The 20412-nt window shown below is 40.7% G+C and overlaps 1 protein-coding gene across 5 annotated transcripts in view; it reads right to left on the bottom strand.

Moving 5' to 3' along the window:
• LOC143041005 (lipid scramblase CLPTM1L) overlaps positions 1–20412 on the bottom strand; it is a 138888-nt gene that overhangs the window by 17285 nt on the left and 101191 nt on the right. For all 5 annotated transcript variants that reach the window (XM_076212537.1, XM_076212538.1, XM_076212539.1 and 2 more), the window contains 2 exons: positions 2763–2904; positions 1368–1556 (listed from right to left, as the gene is read on the bottom strand). In XM_076212537.1, coding sequence (XP_076068652.1) covers positions 1368–1556; positions 2763–2904 — 331 coding nt within the window. The remainder of the gene's footprint in view (positions 1–1367; positions 1557–2762; positions 2905–20412) is intronic.

Below are 20412 nucleotides of genomic sequence, written 5' to 3'. Positions count from 1 at the left end.
CATGGAAGGGAGTGGGTGGGGGATAGGGAGGGTTAGTAATAGTTATGTGTGATTGATATTTTCATGCAGCCCAAAGTTCTCCATCTTCAATGTTTCTGCATGAGGGGATGGAGAGGGGGGTTGCCGATTAAATGAAGCGGCCTTGCTATGGATGTGGTGTGTCTTGCTACACTGCTTCTGACCCAGGGAGATGGGCAAGATGCAGGGATGATCTGTCATCTATGAAGAGCGAAGATGAGAGGGAGGGGTGGTGAATGGTAGTGAAATGGGTGGGGATGAAATAAGTGGGAGTGAATTTATGCCTTTTGATTTTGGCTACTTCCCTGGTAAGGGGGGAAAAAACCCTTGGTATATGTATGTAGGTATGATTTTGAGCCAATCTGGTGGCTCCTGCCAGCTACCTGCGAGTCATGGGTTTCCTGCAACAGAAGTCTGGGGTAATGGATTGATTAATTGATCTATAAAAAGGTCCAAGGACTGTTGCCAGGAGCTGTGAGGCTTTGGATTCCCGTTACTGAATCTGTGGCAATGTTTATTATCATTACATCCCTTTATATGTAAAGAATGAGTGAAGAAAGACTAGTAAAATGAAAGCAGAAGACAGAGATGGATGGACAAGGTGAAAGGGGCACTGGTTGCAAAAAGAATATCTGCTGAACAGAGAAGGGAAAGGGAAAGAGATATGTGGTCTGTTAAAAAAATACATACATAAATATACCAAAGGCTTTTCCCTCCTTACACAGGGGGTAGCCAAAAAAGAAAAAGGCATAGAAAACACTCCCACCCATTCCATTTCCTATATATTCCACTGCTTCTGACTCAGGGCAGTGGACAGGATGCAGGGATGATCAGTCATCCAGGAGGTGCCAAGATAAGAGGGAGGGAGGAGGGTGGAGGGGAGTGGAATATGTAGGGAATGGAATGGATGGGAGTGGTTTTTATGCCTTTTTCATTTTGGCTACCCCCTGTGTAAGGGTGGAAAAGCCTTTGGTATATGTATGTATAAATAACTAGTGGGAGCAATGACAGTTACCTGCAATTGGTAATACTGTGAGTTGTCAGGGAGAATAATCTACTTGATACCCATCTTTAAACCTCTTAACAGCTTCACCATAAAGTGGAAGTGGAGCCTCAAGGAGCTGGCACTCAGTTAGACTGGGCCAGGATCTCTCATCATCAGCTTTGACTGTATTTCCTATTCTTTATGCCATTAACAGTTCTACACTTGCACAATACAATTCAAAATTTCTTCCTAGATAAAACTACAAGGACATAATGCCAGCTGCTATGAGACTGATGATTTAGTCAGTGAAATTCCCAGCAACAATTATTACTGAATTACTGGTTAACAAAAAATGAACACTAACTTCAATGATGGCTCCTACAGCAGCAGGTCCAAGAACAAGCATGCTTGTCTGCTCATCTACAAGGTACAGGACAATGATGATTTGTGAAAAGGCACGCCAAGCCACAGTGGATGATGAAATTCCAGTCATATCATCTCGTCCTTGCCAGAAAGATATATCATTTTTGAAGGCCAAGAAGTCGAACAGAAGCTGAAAAACAACAACAACAACATATAAATATATACCAAAGGCCCTTTTAACCCTTGTATGGGGTATGGTTGAACCAAAATATATCCACATCATGTATACAGCAATGGCCCTTTCTATTTTGTAAAAAGGGTGACAGTCAAAGATTACCTCTACCCTTCATGGCTAAAAAATACAGAAATGGAGATATCCACTTCTTTCTTTCCTCTAAATTTTGTCACATTTTATGACATACATGAAAACACAATATCCCCTGTCACACTGCTTCAGTCAGGCTCTTCCACAGCTAGGCCTGACAGCTGGAGCTAATTTACCCTTACTACTTCATCATATGGTGTCTTCATCCACTCAAAACAATTTATGAAGCAGATGAAAAGAACATCCTTTCAGGCCTCTATTTTCTTAAAACTATTTCCTCCACTTTTTCATACATGAAAAGTTGACAAATACTCTAACTCCTCCTGCTACTTTCAGCTGGTGACAAAGAAAGAATTCCACACTAATAGAACACTGATAACAGTTCAAAGTTCTTCTCTGAGATATCTATGGGAGGGCATGAGGACAGTTGCCAGCCCCTATGGGGTTGCAAATTTTTAATTAATGTAACTCAAAACAACAATTATACCTTCTACTATCCCTCCTTTCTGCTATTTTCCTTGGATTTTTTCACCACCTCTATGATTCTACTCTCTAGCAGAATAATGTTAAAAAAAAAAAAAAAAGAGAGAGAGAGAGAGAGAGAGAGAGAGAGAGAGAGAGAGAGAGAGAGAGAGAGAGACAGAGAGAGAGAGAGGAGAGACAGACAGAGTGAGAGAGAGGAGAGACAGACAGAGTGAGAGAGAGGAGAGACAGACAGAGTGAGAGAGAGGAGAGACAGACAGAGTGAGAGAGAGGAGAGACAGACAGAGTGAGAGAGAGGAGAGACAGACAGAGTGAGAGAGAGGAGAGACAGACAGAGTGAGAGAGAGGAGAGACAGACAGAGTGAGAGAGAGGAGAGACAGACAGAGTGAGAGAGAGGAGAGACAGACAGAGTGAGAGAGAGGAGAGACAGACAGAGAGAGAGAGAAAAAGAGGAGAGACAGAGAGAGGAGAGACAGACAGACAGACAGAGAAAAAGAGAGGAGAGACAGAGAGAGAAAAAGTGTTAATAACAAGAGAAACACTACCCACAATCCACTGAATTCCCTCCTAAAAACTTGATTACCTACATGCACTGCAGCCACTAGGAATGTGCCCACTAGGAGATACAGATTTGTGTCTGTAAAGATGCCCTTAACTTCATCCAAGTCCTTTGCTGTGAAGCCTAACCCCTCCATGGTGACAAATGCTGCTTCAAACTGTGACCATAACCTGAAGTTGGATAAATTTCATTAGTATTTGTATTCCTTTGAGTGGGTGGAGGATGGGGGTTAGGGAGTAGAAGCGAATGATATTTTGACACAGCCTGAAAGGATTTCTCCCAGTCTTCTCTTTTTCTGCATGAGGGAAATGGAGAGGGGGTCGCCAATTAAATGAAGCGCCCTTGCTGAATGTGTTGTGTCTTACTGCATTCCTTCTGACCCAGGGCGGTGGGTGAGATGCAGGGATGATTCGTCATCTAGGAGGAGCCAAGAAAAGAGGGAGGGAGGGGTGGTGAATGGGAATGAAGTACATGGGGAAGAAATAGGTGGGAGTGGATTTATGTCTTTTGACTTTGGCTACCTCCCTTGTATGGGGGAAAAAAAACCTTGGTATATGTATGTATATACATAATCAGATGTAGTATAACACTAAAATTTAAATGTAGTTATACACTTTAATATTTCCATATATGATGATTCACATAATAAGACTTTAGAATAACCTGTTCAATATTACTATAATTATGATGTGTCTATGGGATCCTTTGCCCATTTATAAGGGGGTGGACAAGTTGAATCACACACCCACTTCATACACTCTCCAAATTGACATACAAAGACTGCCCAAATTGGAACTACCTACTTTGGAATAAAGAAGAGAAAGAGGAGATCTACTGACTATAGAATCATGAAAGGAATGGAAATCCTAGATAGAGACGATTTATCAAAGTGGGACAACAGAAAAACAAGAGGATATGAAAAGAAATACATACATATACCAAAGGCTTTTTCCCCCTTACAAGGGAGGTAGCCAAAAAACAAAGGCAGAAAAACCATTCCCACCCATTCCGTCCCTAATACACTCCACTCCCATCCACCCTCTAACATCCCTCTTATCTTGGCACATCCCGGATGACAGGTCATCACTGCATCTTGTCCACTGCCCTGGGTCAGAAGCAGTGACTCAAGACACAGCACGTCCACAGCAAGGCTGCTTCATTAAATCGGCGACCCCCCTCCTCTGTCCCCTCATGCAGAAAAGGAGAAGACGGGGAGAAATCCCCTCAGGCTGTGTCAAATTTTTCTCATACATACTACCTCACCCCCCCCCATTCCCCCATCCACTCAACCTCATGTATCACAATATCACCCATATACAACCATTTTCCATTCACCCCTATCTTCTGTCCTCTCCTGTCCTTCCTCAACAGACATTCCCCTCTTCCCCAAAGCCCCTTTTACCCCATCCATCCATCTCATCCTAGGTTGCCCCCTCATGTTCACTCCCTCTACATCTGCCTTTCATACCTCTTTTACTAATCTCTCTTCACTCATTCTTTCCATGTGTCCAAACCATCCTAATACTCTTTCATCAACCCTATCTCCCAACTCCCTTTCCACCCCTGTTCTCCTCCTCACCTCCTCATTTCTCACTCTATCTAGCCTAGTAACCCCCATCATACTTCTCAGATACCTCATCTCAAACACATTCAAACTCCTTCTCTCTTCCTCTCTTATGCGCCATGTTTCTGCCCCATACAGTATTGTTGGCACAATCACTCCTTCATATAGTCTCCTCTTAGCATCCATTCCCAAATGTCTATTCCTCATTACACTTTTTAATCCACCAAGGAATTTACTCGCTTCTCTCATTCTATATTCTACCTCTATCTCCACTCCTCCCTTTCCTGCCACATTCGCACCCAAGTATCTAAAACTATCCACTTCCTCCACTCTCCCTTAATACTCACTTCCAGACTGCTGCCACTTTCACCCCTTGTACATCTCATCACCTTACTTTTACCCACATTTATCTTCAGCTTTCTTCTTTCACACACTCTCCCAAACTCTGTCACTAACTTCCTCAATCCCTCCTCTGATCCTGCCACAAAAGCAGTGTTGTCCACAAACAACAGCAGGCTCACCTCCCACTTTTCTCCATTTTCTTTAACCATCTCCAATCCCTGACCCACCACCCTTGCATTTACCTCTTGCACCACCACATCCATGTATAAGTTGAACAGCCAGCGTGACATAACACATCCCTGACGAAGTCCCACCTTTACCTCAAACCACTCATTCTCTCCATTTCTAATCCTGATACATGCTCTACTACTCTCAAAATGGATAATTATAGAAGAGACCTGAAAAAGAATAGCTTCTCACACATACGTACATATACAAGAGAGGTAGCCTAAAAGAAAAAGGCATAAAATCATTCCCACCCATTCCATCCCTGAATACACTCCACTCCCCTCCACCCTTCCTCCTGTCTTAGCACCTCCTGGATGATAGGTCATCCCTGCACCTTGTCCACTGCCCTGGGTCAGAGGCAGTGTCGCAAGTCACAGCATATCCACAGCAAGGCCGCTTCATTAAATTGGCAACCCCCCCTATGCGTCCCCCATGCATAAAAGGAGAAGACGGGGAGAAATCCCCTCAGGCTGTGTCAAATTTTGCTCACACATACTACCTCACCCCCCATTCCCCCACCCATTCCACCTCATGCACAACATCATCCATATACAACTATTCTCCATATACAACTATTCTCCATTCGCCCGTCTTCTGTCCTCTCCCATCTTTCCTCTACAGACATTCCCCTCTTCACCAAAGCCCCATTCACCCCATCCATCCATCTCATCCTAGGATGTCCCCTCATGTTCACTCCCTCTACATCTGCCATTCATACCTCTTTTACTAGTCTTTCTTCACTCATTCTTTCCATTTGTCCAAACCATCCTAATACTCTTTCATCAACCCTATCTCCCAGCTCCCTTTCCACCCCTGTTCTCCTCGTCACCTCCTCATTTCTCTCTCTATCTAGCCCAGTAACCCCCATCATACTTCTCAGACACCTCATCTCAAACACATTCAAACTCCTTCTCTCTTCCTCTCTTATGTTCCATGATTCTGCTCCATACAGTGCTGTTGGCACAATCACTCCTTCATACAGTCTCCTCTTAGCATCCATTCCCAAATGTCTATTCCTCATTACACTTTTTAATCCATCAAGGTATTTACTCGCTTCTTTCATTCTACATTCTACCTCCACCTACACTCCACCTTTTCCTGCCACATTTGCACCCAAGTATCTAAAACTATCCACTTCCTCCAGTCTCTCTCCCTTAATGCTCACTTCCATTCTGCTGCCACTTACATCCCTTGTACATCTCATCACCTTACTTTTACCCACATTTATCTTCAGCTTTCTTCTTTCACACACTCTCCCAAACTCTGTCACTAACTTCCTCAATCCCTCCTCTGATCCTGCTACAAGTGCACAACAGCTGGCTCACCTCCCACTTTTCTCCATTTTCTTTAACCATCTCCAATCCCTGACCCACTACCCTTGCATTTACCTCTCGCACCACCCCATGCATGTGTAAGTTGAACAGCCAGGGCGACATAATGCATCCTTGACAAAGTCCCACCTTTACCTCAAACCACTCACTCTCTCCATTTCTTATCCTGACACATGCTCTACTACTCTTGTAAAAACTCTTGACAGCTCCTAGAAGCTTTCCTCCTATCCCGTATATCTGCAAAACCTCCCACAGTGCCTTCCTGTCTACCCTGTTGTATGCCTTTTCCAGATCCATAAAAGCCAAAAAACATCCTTCCCCTTTCCTATAGCTTTCTCACATATCTGTCTTACCACAAAGATCTGATCAACACAACCTCTACCCATCCTAAATCCACACTGTTCCTCACTAATTACTCCCTCTCTTCCTCTCCAAATCCTCTCAATCAAGATCCTCCCATAAGCCTTCCCGACAACACTTAACAAGCTAATCCCTCTGAAACTACTACACTCACACTTGTCCCCTTTTCCCTTGTAAAGTGGAACTATACAGGCACTCCTCCAGTCCTCCGGTACTCTACCCTCTCTCCAGCAAACATTAAATAACCTCACCAGCCAGTCCACCATAACTGTACCTCCCTTTTTTAGACATTCTTCATGGCATCCATCCAGACCAGGTGCCTTACCTGCTTTCATCATCTTAACAACTGCCTTCACTTCATCCTTCCTTATTTCTCCTCCATTTTCCTCACTCATCAGTCATCTTCTTAGCATTTCCCACTGCAACTATCTTTCCCTCCCTATCCTCCTTCACATTAAGGAACTCCCTAAAATATTCTGCCCATCTTCCCCTTACTGCCTTCTCTTCCATTATCATCTCTCCATCTGCACCTTTTACCTTTTCTTCTCTACTTGATTCGCCTCTTCTTCCTCTCTTAATTTCTTTCCAAAACATCTTTTTATTACTTTCAAAATTTTCTGTCATACTCTTACCCCATTTCACGTCTGCTTTCCTATTTGCCTCTTTTACCTTGTGCTTTACTTCTCTTTTCTTTTCTTTACCTCTCATATGACTCCCTCATCCTATTTTGTAACCAATCTGTGAAAGCTTGCTTCTTCTCTTCTACAACCTTCTTTGTTTCCTCATCCCACCATTCAGTACCTTTCCTTCTGTTACCTCCTATCCTTCTTGTTCCACACACCATCTTTGCACACTTTGTGACTCCCTCCTTGAACCATCCCCATTCCTCCTCCACTCCTAGCTCTACTCTATCCTTCACTCCCTCCCACTCCTCTCTCAGCTTCTTGTACTCCTTCTCCTTTTCATTTAAAGCTTCTCACACAAGCACAATAGCAAAAATTTGTGAAAGAGTGATCAAAAACAGATGGGTTAAGTACCTGGAAGAAAAATCTATACTGAACCCAAATCAATTTGGATTTAGACAAGGGAGATCCTGCACAACAAATCTGATTTGCTTTTACTCAAGATTAGTAGACATAATAGAAGAAAGAGATGGATGGGCAGACTGTGCTTTTCTGGACCTGCAAAAGGCATTCGATAAGGTACCTCATAGGAAACTAATACCCGGTAAATAAGATAGAGTCAAAAGGTGGCATCAGAGGAAAATTATTGGAATGGATGAAAGACTTTCTGATTGGGAGGAAAATGAGAGTTGTAATTAGAGAAAAATTCTCCAACTGGGAAGAAGTAAAAAGCGGGGTCCCGCAAGGATCAGTACTGGCACCGATCATGTTCGCTGTATACATTAATGACATGAATGAAGGCGTGGAGTGCTATATAAATTTTTTTGCAGATGATGCAAAATTACTTAAGAAGGTAAAAACGGAAGAGGACTGCAACTCATTGCAACAAGATCTGGACACAATATGGAATTGGACTAAAAAATGGGAAGTAAAATTCAATATTAAGAAATGCAGCATAATGGAATTTGGAAAGAGTACATACATACATATACCAAGGCTTTTTCCCCCTTCCAAGGGAGGTAGCCAAAAAGGGAAAGGCATAAAAACACTCCCACCCATTTCATCCCTAAATACACTCCACACCCCTCCCACCCTCCCTCTCATCTGAGCACCTCCCGGATGACGGGAAAGAAAGAGTAAAAATAGAATATCAAAAGATTACAGAATTGGGGAAGAAAAAATAAATAAAACAAACTATGAAAAAGATCTTGGATTGATGATTGGAATGGACATGAAACCAGATAAGCATATAAACAAGATGTTCGGAGAAACCTACAACTTATTGAGAGCAATCAAAGTGGCATTTACCTATATGGACGAAAAAATGATAAGGAAAATACTTACTACACTAATAAGACCAAAACTCGAGTACGCAGCATCACTTTGGACACCCAGTACCAAAAAGAATATTAAGAAACTAGAAAGATTACAAAGAGCAACAACAAAACTAGCACCGACACTCGCCGAACTAACATATGAGCAAAGACTATCCAAATTGAACCTACCAACTCTGGAACAAAGAAGAGAAAGAGGAGATTTGCTAACTATCTACAGAATAATGAAAGGAATGGAAGTTTTAGACGGGAACGACCTATTAATGTGGGACAACGGTAAAACAAGAGGACACGGAAAAAACTTGAAAAAGGATAGTTATAGAAAAAACTTGAAAAGGAACAGTTTCCCACACAGAGCGATAAATACATGGAACAAATTAGACAACAAAACAGTATGTGCTAACACTATACAAGATTTTAAGATAAAACTTGATGCGGAGAGATACAAAGACGGGTCACCACGAGCATAGCTCCCCTCCCGTATATTACAACTAGGTAAATACACAGTGTGTGCAAACACTATTCACGAATTTAAGAACAAACTTGTTGCTGAAAGATACAAAAATGGGTCACCACGATCATAGCTCCCTTCCCATATAATAAAAGTAGGTAATGCCCTTCCTGTTTCAGCACCTTGTTGATGAGAGCTCATCACTGTCCTCTGCCACACTATCTGGATCAAGGGCAATGCAGCAAGGCACAGCACTTCCACAGCAGGGCTAATTTACTCCCACACTAAATTGTCTTTATAGACTTTGCTGTGGGAACTGTTCAACAATCTTACTCAGGAGAGGACTGGACCCTATCCAGAACAAGGTCTAAACCAAACACAACCCCATTCTGGTCAGGATGTGCCTTTCAACACAATAAAATCACCTGACTTTGCAAAAAATTGCACAAAAAATTAATCACTTCACTGGTTGGCTTTTTTCCTTTTATTCTGACATTCACCAGGCTGTTCCATTCATTTCCATTACACCCTCTTTGTAGCAAAGTCAAAGGATGATGATTAACAATCTCTCTCTCATTCTGTCCTTTGCATAAAACTAACCATGACAATAATGTATAGGCAAACCCTGTATGGTGTGTATTAGCACATTAATCTATCTATAAGCCAAAGGCTTTTTCCCCCTTATGAGGGAGGTAGTCAAGTCAAAAGGTACATATCCACTCCCAGCCCCCACCCTTTCCTCCCTCTCATCTTAGCTCCTCATGGATGACAGGTCATCCCTGTATCCCACCCACTGCCTTGGGTCAGAAGCAATGCAGCAACACAAAAATCCACTGCAAGGCCACTTCACTTTTTCAGTGACCCCCCCAACCTCTTGGTCTCATCATGCAGAAAAAGAGAGGAGAGGGAGAACTCCCTTCAGGCTGCATCAAAATATCATTCACACATAATTAATCACTCCCTATTACCTCCCCATCTGCTTCCTCCCATCCTTGCATTACAGTATCACCTATACACAGCCATTCTGATGGAATATAACATGCACACACAAACATAAACCACAGAGACCACGGTCGAAGCAAGACATGCCGGAATGAACGCTCTGAACCTGCTATTTAGCGATTCACGAACGAACGGATTTGAAAGCAAGCCTAGTTGTTTACAAAGATACAGTGAAGGGAGAAGTGTATTCGGTGTGACGAGAATGTAACAGTCTTTATATCTCCATTTTCTCTTTTTTTTTTTTTCTTTGTTCTTTTTTATAAAAAATGGAAAGAAACAAAGAAACTCCGAAAGACAAAGAACCAGCAAAAAGATGCTTGGAAGAAAGCAGAATAGAGACTTCACTTGGTGTCATTCGAAAGAAGACATGTCTTTCTCAAACACCAAGGGAGTACTATAGGTTTGAAAGAGGTATTTTTTCGGGGTTTGAAGGGGAAGGAAATATTATGCATTGAGGGTTAGAAATGGATAGAGAGCCCAGGTATAGAAATATAATGAGAAATAGAGATATTAATGACATGGATGAATTAATAGAGCTCAAAAGTGAGTATAAAATAATGTAAAAAGAAGTAGCTCTGCTAAGGAAAGCTAATGAGGAGAATAATAGGGAGATAGATGACTTAAAAAAATAATTAAATAAATTAAAGGGAAAAAATGAAAGGTTGAAAAGAGAAGATATAAATAGTAACGAGGCATTAAAAAAGGAGATAAAAAGGTCAAATGCAGGCAGTGACTGAAAAGGTGGAAAAAAAAAAAAAAAAAAAAAAAAAAAAAAAAAAAAAAAAAAGACTTACAGGAAATAAGCAGTGGAAAGTAGAACAGGAATGTCAAACAGTATCCTTTAATTAAAGAAATGGTGGAGCAACAAGTCAAGGAGAATGCCAAGGAAATGGTGATCCAAGTGATTAAAGAGAAAGGCAACTTAGTTAGGGACACAGTGGATAAAAAAAAGATGTATTGTAATCTATGACATTAAAGAGAAGCACGATGTTCCTAGATATCAGAGGTGCAGGATTGTACCCATATATAATGAATAGGATTAGGAAATATATATTAACGATAGTTACCAATTACTTACGGTAGGCACAGGTCCCATAGAAGAGGTAGGGGCCGGTAGGAGCAATCGCAGAAAGCCGGTACTCAAAAGTATAAGTCTGTTTAGTCATAATCATCAACAATGTCTTACGTACCTGTCTCCGGATTGTCTTACCGGCGTCTTATGTGTCAAAGTTTAAGTAGTTAAGTATAAGTTCTTTAGATTGGTGATATACTGCTACCGATCCGTTCTAGTCGGTGAGTGCTACCCAACTGGCGTGCTTCTAGTAACTGACTGTACTGTACTCGACTGACCGATCCGACCCGCTCACGCCAGGCTGTCGTCCGCACTCTCTCTACGTCCGAAAGTGTCGTTCATTTGTTTCGTGCGTTTTTAGTAACGAGTTTAAATGACGCTACTGCAAGAGGGAAAAGGAGAAAGAGATTGCTTAGGAAATTCTGAAAGAATTACCGTATTTTTCGGACCATAAGGCGCGGGCAAAATCCTTAAAATCGGCCAAAATTGGGTGGTGCGCCTTATGTGTGGCTTCATTGCAAAAAAAAAATGCCTCGGACAGTGACGTACTATTTCACACGTTTCATAGCTAGCCTGCCAACGGTGACAGTGCATAGGCCTAGCAAAAGTTACAACCAAGTTATAACCAAGATGCATGTATCTTGACAAGAAAATTGCGAAAACTTTGACAGTTTTCGAGTCCATGCCACCGCATTCATTAATGCTATCATGGCTATGACATGATAGCGTCTACAACAAAGACAGCCATTCTACATTGGTCTAGTCTCGCTCCACTCCGACTGTAGTCATTTGGGTATTTTTTAAGTTTCGATCATGGGCGCAATATAGCAATAGAAAATTAATTATTAATTTTGTAAATTAAAATGTATCAACGTAATATGCAATTTTGTGGGCGGAAATGAAAAAAAAAAAAAAAAAAAAACCTTGCTACAAGCAAATATGCTAATGAACGAAGTTGGTAGCATAGGAACTGTATACCCCGCAAGCTGAGAGAGTGGTTGAAAAGCCCGCCAACGTCTCTCACGACGACGACAACGAGGATGAGCCGGATGACATTTAATTTGCAGGTAACGATTTATTAAACACAGGCTAGGTTAGACGTCGGCATCTATCATAACAAACATGGCGTACCATTTGTCCGACAAGACTTCGTTAATTACGAAATCTGTTTTAGTAACTTTTTTCTATTTTTATTTCCGCTCACAAAATTGCATATTACGTTGATACATTACAATTTACAAAATTAATAATTAATTTTCTATTGCTATATTGCGCCCATGATCAAAACTAAAAATTTACCTTCATTTGTAATCTTGTGTTTTTACGTGAATAGAGAATTCCGGGAATAAAACTGCTAATGCTGGTTTTATTCCCTACAATTCCCGTAACATGTTTATGTTGTTTTTTTAGGGGTATTGGTAGGGCAGACCATCCATGGAGGTGGTCTGATTTCACTGACCAAAATAAAGAAAATATACCATTTATTTTTGTAATTTTGCTAAATTCCAAATGATTTTTCTCATTCGACAACGAAAATGATCAGTTCTGAATGCACTCACATAAGCATAATTATCCAATGACGAGACCAGCTGCACCTTATTGTCAGGTGCGCCTTATGTAAGGACGGGGAAGAGCAAATTACGGGTGCACCTTATGGTACGAAGCGCCTTATGGTCCAAAAAATACGGTACAAGCAGAAGAACAGGGTTTAGATAAAGAAATTGAGGAGACTTATAGTATGGGTAGATACTCTAGAGAAAAACAATACAGGCCACTGAAAGTAAAGCTTAGATCACAAACAATTGCAGAGGAAATATTATCCAGAACAAAATTAGCAAAGAGGGAATACAAAAACACATGGATAAAAAAAGAAACGATACAAGTTGAAAACAAATATATGAAGAGTAGAAAAATTGTAGTGGTGTACCCCCAAAACACAGTCCTGGACAGAAAGTGATCATTCCAAAATATTAGAAGATACAAAATATGAATTAACTAATATACTGAAGGACAAAGGAAATATAGTAATTATGGGTGACTTTAATTCAAAAGAAATATGTTGGGAAGAAATGACAGTGAAGGGTGGAGAGGAACTCTGGGGCAATGTCCTGCTCGACATGACCATCAAATACACAATGACTCAGTGGATAAAGGAAAATACCAGATACTGAGGTAGTGAAGAACCATCAAGGCTGGATTTAATACTTATGAAAGCCTGAAATTGTCAACAAAACTCCGATAGGAAAGAGTGACCATGTACTAATAGAATTTGAGTTGAAAGAGCAAATGGATCAAAGTAGAAATGAAAAACATAGAATAGGAAGACTAATGTACAACAAAACACATTTTGAGAAACTCAAAAAATTCTTTTGCAACGTGAACTGGGAAAAATTCCTAACTGAAGAAACAGGGATGGAAGAGATATGGAATATACTAAAAGAAATTTACAACAAGGGAGTGAATGAATATGTACCACAACAACAAAAAAGGAAAGAACATACATAAAAAGCTGGTAAAACAAAAGGTGTAGTGAGGGTAACGATAAAAGAGACAAAGCTTGGAAGAAATGGAAAAAAGACAAGAAAACAAGCAAATGGCTAATGTACATCAAACTAAGAAATGATTATATAAAAATATGCAGAGATGAAAAGAGAAACTATGAAAAAAAAAAAAAAAAAAAAAAAAAAAAAAAATTGAAAAATGCAAGGATGAACCCAAACTATTTCACATGTATGTAAATGGCAAACTGAAGAATAAATACATACATACATACATACATATACCAAGGCTTTTTCCCCCTTACAAGGAAGGTAGCCAAAAAACAAAGGCATAAAATCATTCCCACCCATTCCATCCCTGAATACACTCCACACCCCTCCACCCTCCCTCTTATCTTAGCACCTCCTGGATGACGGGCCATCCCTGCACCTTGTCCACTGCCCTGGGTCAGAAGCAGTGTCACAAGACACAGCACATCCACAGCAAGGCCGCTTCATTAAATTGGCGAACCCCGCTCTCCGTCCCCCCATTGCATAAAAGGAGATGGGGAGAAATCCCTTTGGGCTGCGTCAAATTTTGCTCACACATACTACCTCACCCCCCATCCCCCCGCCCATTCCACCTCATGCAATCACATCATCATCCATATACAACCATTCTCCATTCACCCCTGTCTTCTGTCCTCTCCCGTCCTTCCTCAACAGACATTCCCCTCTTCCCCAAAGTCCCCTTCACCCCATCCATCCACCTCATCCTAGGACGTCCCCTCATGTTCACTCCCTCTACATCTGCCTTACATACCTCTTTTACTAGTATTTCTTCACTCATTCTTTCCATGTGTCCAAACCATCCCAATTCTCTTTCATCAACCCTATCTCCCAATTCCCTTTCCATCCCCTTTCTCCTCCTCACCTCCTCATTTCTCACTCTATCTAGCCTAGTAACCCCCATCATACTTCTTAGACACCTTATCTCAAACACATTCAAACTCCTTCTCTCTTCCTCTCTTATGTTCCATGTTTCTGCCCCATACAGTGCTGTAGGCACAACCACTCCTTCATACAGTCTTCTCTTAGCATCCATTCCCAAATGTCTATTCCTCATTACACTCTTCAATCCAAGGCATTTACTCGCTTCTCTCAATCTACATTCTACCTCCACCTTCACTCCACCTTTTCCTGCCACATTTGCACCCAAGTATCTAAAACTATCCACTTCCTCCAGTCGCTCTCCCTTAATGCTCCTTTTCATTTAAAGAGTTCACTCTAAGCACCTCCCTACCTTTTGTCCCTTTCCTCTTTCTCCATCTATCCTCCACTCTCAAGTTACCTTCCACCAAAAAATGATCTGATATTCCCCCACCCTCTCCCCTTAGCACATGTACATCCTTAACTCTTCCTATCATAATCCTATTTACCACTACATAATCTACCACCCTTCCATCCACCACCCTCTCCCATGTGTACTTATGCTTGACTTTCTTCCGAAACACTGTATTTGCTATCATCAACTCTCTCTCTAGACACATTTCCACCATCAACTCTCCACTATGATTCTTTCTTGGAACTCCACATTTCCCAACCACTCCATCGATTGGACCGTTTCCTACCCTAGCATTAAGGTCTCCCAGTACTATTACATTGACATTTCTCCCTAAATCCTCTATACACTCATTTAAATCTATCCAAAAGGCCTCCCTTTCTTCTACACTCTTCTCACTGCCAGGCCCATATGCACTTACAAAGACCCACATCTCTTTTCCCAGTTTCACCTTCATCCACATTATCCTTGAGGAAACCTCCTTCCACTCCACTACCCGTTTACCTATCTCTTCACTTACTAGAATAGCCACCCCTTCCTTCCCTTGCCCTCTCTTCACTCCTGATAACCTCTCACTTACACTCACCCTTCCCTTTCAACTTAGTTTCACTCAAAGCCAACACATCCATCTTTCTTCTAACAAACATACTACCTATCTCTTCCCTTTTACTCTCATCTGTACCACATCCACGCACATTAAAAGACCCAAACCTTAGGGTGCTGGTCGGAAAACTCCCAGACCCTCTTATGCCTTCTCTTTTTTGTTTAGGAATGTCCCCTGTGGGGCTACAAGGAGAAGGATGCCTAGTCCCAATCCCCGTCCCTTTCTTCTCGCCTCTTACAATCCAAGTGGAAATACTTGGAAGTATTATTTTCCCCCACCACAGAAAAAATATTCAAAATAATTGAATGCTCTCTCAAAGAGGGAAAACTACCAGGAGACTGGAAATATGCCAATATAGTGCTGATATATAAAGGTGGAAATAAGGAAGACCCAACAAATTTTAGACCGGTATCCCTAACAAGTACAATAGTAAAAATTTGAGAGAGAATCATCAAAGATAGATGGACATAATATCTGGAGGAGAATAACATATTGAACCCGAGGCAATTTGGATTCAGACAAGGAAGATCATGTACCACCAATTTAATTTGTTTCTATTCAAGATTGATAGATACATTGCAGGAAAGAGATGGCTGGGCAGACTGTGCATTCCTAGACCTACAAAAGGCATTTGATAAGGTACCACACAGAAAATTACTATATAAATTGGAGACAATAGGAGGCATACATGGAAAACTATTGAATTGGCTGGAGGACTTCCTACATGAAATAAAAATGAGAGTGGTGCTCAGAGACAAATATTCAAAATGGGAATAAATGAGTAGTGGCATCCCACAAGATCAGTACTAGCTCTGATAATGTTTGCTATACAGTATATGTAAATTATATGGATGAGGGCACTGATAGTTACATGAACTGCTTTGCAGATGATGCAAAATTATTTAAGAGAATAAATTCCGAAATAGACTGTGACTCATTGCAGGAGGATCTGAATAAAGTCTCAGAGTGGAGCAAGAGATAGGAAGTAGAATTCAACATCAAGAAGTACAGTATAATTGAATTTGGAAAAGGCAAGAAGAGAATAACAGGACAGTATAAAATTGATGGAAAAGAAGTAAAGAAAGTGAATTCTGAAAGGGACCTAGGAGTGATCATCACCAAAGACATGTCGCCGGATAAACATATAAATAAAATAGTCGGAGAAACATACAATTTGTTGAGATCAATAAAGGTGGCCTTTAAATACCTGGATAAGGAAATGATCAAGAAAATATTACAAACAACAATAAGGCCAAAACTGGAATATGCAGCGCTGATATGATCACCCAGTACAAAAAAGAATATAAGAAAATTAGAAAGGATACAAAGAGCAACGACAAAGTTGGTCCCAACATTTGCAAACCTAACATATGAACAAAGACTGGCCGAACTGGAATTACCAACCCTGGAACAAAGAAGAGAACGAGGGGATCTAATAACCATCTACAGAATTATGAAAGGAAAAGAATGCCTTGATAGAGAGAGGAAAAACAAGAGGACATGCAATGAAACTCAAGAAGGATAACTATAGAAGAGACCTGAAAAAGAACAGCTTCCCACATAGAGTGATAGATGTATGGAACAAACTGGATGAAGAAACAGTGTGTGCAAACACAATACAACAATTTAAGAACAAACTTGATCTTGCAAGACACAAAAACAGGTCACCACGAGCATAGCTCCCCTTACCGTATAATACAACTAGGTACATACATACATATACCAAGGCTTTTTCCCCCTTCCAAGGGAGGTAGCCAAAAAGGGAAAGGCATAAAAACACTCCCACCCATTTCATCCCTAAATACACTCCACACCCCTCCCACCCTTCCTCTCATCTGAGCACCTCCTGGATGACGGGTCATCCCTGCACCCTGCCCACCGCCCTGGGTCAGAAGCAGTGTCGCAAGACACAGTACATCCACAGCAAGGCCGCTTCATTTAATCGGCGACCCCCCCTCTCCATTCCCCTTTGCATATAAGGCGAGGACGGGGAGAAATCCCTTCGGGCTGCGTCAAAATTTACTCACACATACTACCCCACCCCCCACCCCCCTGCCCATTCCTCCTCATGCAGTCACAACATCATCCATATACAACCATTCTTCACTCACCTCTGTCTTCCATCCTCTCCCTTTCTTCCTCAACAGACATTCCCCTCTTCCCCAAAGCCCCCTTCACCCCATCCATCCACCTCATCCTAGGACGTCCCCTCATGTTCACTCCCTCCACATCTGCCTTCCATACCTCTTTTACTAGGTAAATACAACAAACTTGATCTGCTTCTACTCAAGATTAATAGATATAATACATGAGAGAGATGGTTGGGCAGACTGTGCCTTTCTGGACCTACAAAAGGCATTTGATAAGGTACCACACAAGAAACTAATAAGGAAAATAGAGTCAATAGGTGGCATCAGAGGAAAATTATTGGAATGGATGAAAGACTTCCTGACTGGGAGGAAAATGAGAGTAGTAATTAGAGACAAATTCTCAAATTGGGAAGATGTGATAAGTGGTGTTCTGCAGGGATCAGTGCTGGCCCCGATCATGTTTGCCATATACATTAATGACATGGATGAAGAAGTAGAGTGTTACATGAATTTCTTTGCAGACGACGCAAAAATACTAAAGAGAGTAAGAATGGAGGAGGATTGCAATTCATTACAACAAGACTTGGACAAGATCTGAAAATGGACTCAAAAGTGGGAAGTGAAATTCAATATCAAGAAATGTAGTATAATGGAATTTGGAAAAAGTAAAAACAGAATATCGAGAAATTATAAAATTGGTGAAGAAGAGGTCAAAAAAGTAAACTCTGAAAAAGACCTTGGAGTGATGATTAGCAGACATGACCGGACAAACATATTAATAAAATAGTCAGAGAAACCTACAATTTATTGGGGTAAATAAAAGTGGCATTTGTCTATTTGGATGAGGAAATGATAAAAAAAAAAATTAACTACACTAATAAGACCAAAACTCGAGTATGCAGGAACACTGTGGACAACCAGTACCAAAAAGAATATAAAAAAAATACCGTATTTTTCGGACCATAAGGCGCGGGCAAAATCTTTAAAATCGGCCAAAATCGGGTGATGCGCTTTATCGTGCGGTGCGCCTTATGTGTGGCTTCAGTGCAAAAAAAAATGCCTCGGATAGTGACGTACTATTTTGACACGTTTCGTAGCTAGCCTGACGACGGCGACAGTGCATAGGCTTAACAAAAGTTACAATCAAGTTATAACCAAGGTGCATGTATCTTGACAAGAAAATTGCGAAAACTTCGACAGTTTTCGGGTCCATGCCACCGCATTCATTCACGCTATCATGGCTATGACATGATAGCGTCCACAACACAGACAGCCATTTTGCATTGGTCTAGTCTCGCTTCACTCAGACTGTAGTCATTTGGGTATTTTTTTAGTTTCGATCATGGGCGCAATATAGCAATATAAGATTAATTATTAATTTTGTAAATTAAAATGTATCAACGTAATATGCTAATGAAAGAAGTCGGTAGCATAGGCTCGGGACGCCAACGTCTCTCACGACGACGACAACGAGGACGAGCCGGATGACATTTAATTTGCAGGCAATGATTTATTAAATACAGGTTAGATTAGGTTAGACGAATTTATCACCCTTTCATTTCTTCGACGTCGGCATCTATCATAACAAACATGGCGTACCATTCGTCCGACACGACTTCGTTACTTACGAAATCCGTTTCATCATTTTTTCTATTATTTCCGCTCACAAAATTGCATATTACGTTGATACATTATAATTTACAAAATTAATAATTAATTTTCTATTGCTATATTGCGCCCAAGGTCGAAACTAAAAATTTACCTTCATTTGTAATCTTGTTTTTAAGTGAATAGAGAATTCCGGGAATAAACTGCTACTGTTGGTTTTATTCCCCACAATTCCCGTAACATGTTTGTTGTTTTATAGGGGTATTGGCAGGGCAGACCGTCCATGGAGGTGGTCTGATTTCACTGACCAAAATAAAAAATATATCATTTATTTTTGTAATTTTGCTAAATCCCAACCGATTTTTCTCATTCAACAACGAAAATGTTCAGTTCTGAATGCACTCACATTTGCATGATTATCCGATGACGAGACAAGGTTAGCTAGGTCAACATGAAAATGGAATTCCTGATATTTGTGCTGAAGTAGTTCTCATGGGATGCAGGAAGTCGCTATGAGGACAATGCAATTTGAATTATCCATCTAGCTGTCCTAGTTCTCTAGATATTGCATTTTGAAGGGAAAATCGGGCCGAAACGTGCGGTCTGACTAATCGCCGATCAAACGTAAACAATGACGGTTTTTACTGACAGGCACAATTTTATATAAGAATTTAGCATATGGTTGCATTATTTGACCTATTTTCTTTAGAATGTGTGATTTCCATGTAATTTAATCAAAGAATTACGTTTTTATCCTATGTAAAATTACCCACCACAGCTACGAATACCGTCAAATTACATGAAAATCACACAATTTAAAGAAAATAGTTTGAATAATTCAACTATATGCAATCTATTACACTAGTAACACAACAGTAACAAACTTAATAGTGTAGCTTGATCCATACCACCAATGATCATAGATAGCGGGCAGGACGAATCGTAGCTGTGGTCCGTAATATTACGGAGGATAAAAACGTAACTTCTCTTTGATCATATTACATGAAAATCACACATTCTAAAGAAAATAGTTCAAATAATTAAACTATAAGTCTATAATAGTAAGAAACCTAATAGAGTGCAGTTTGATTCATACCACCAGTGATCATAGATAAGATGGCGGGATGGACGTTGATGTTGTTGTCATCCGATAATCCGACCCGATAGAAAAAAATAATAATAATAATAATTAGTACCACCGATTTCTCAGCTCTTCCGTAACACGCTGCCTTTACTGTATTTTGGTATTA

Source organism: Oratosquilla oratoria, chromosome 30 (genome assembly GCF_046742065.1).
Source record: "Oratosquilla oratoria isolate Oo_2021 chromosome 30, ASM4674206v1, whole genome shotgun sequence".
Lineage (NCBI taxonomy): Eukaryota > Metazoa > Arthropoda > Malacostraca > Stomatopoda > Squillidae > Oratosquilla > Oratosquilla oratoria.
This window is presented reverse-complemented; position numbering and strand designations above follow the sequence as displayed.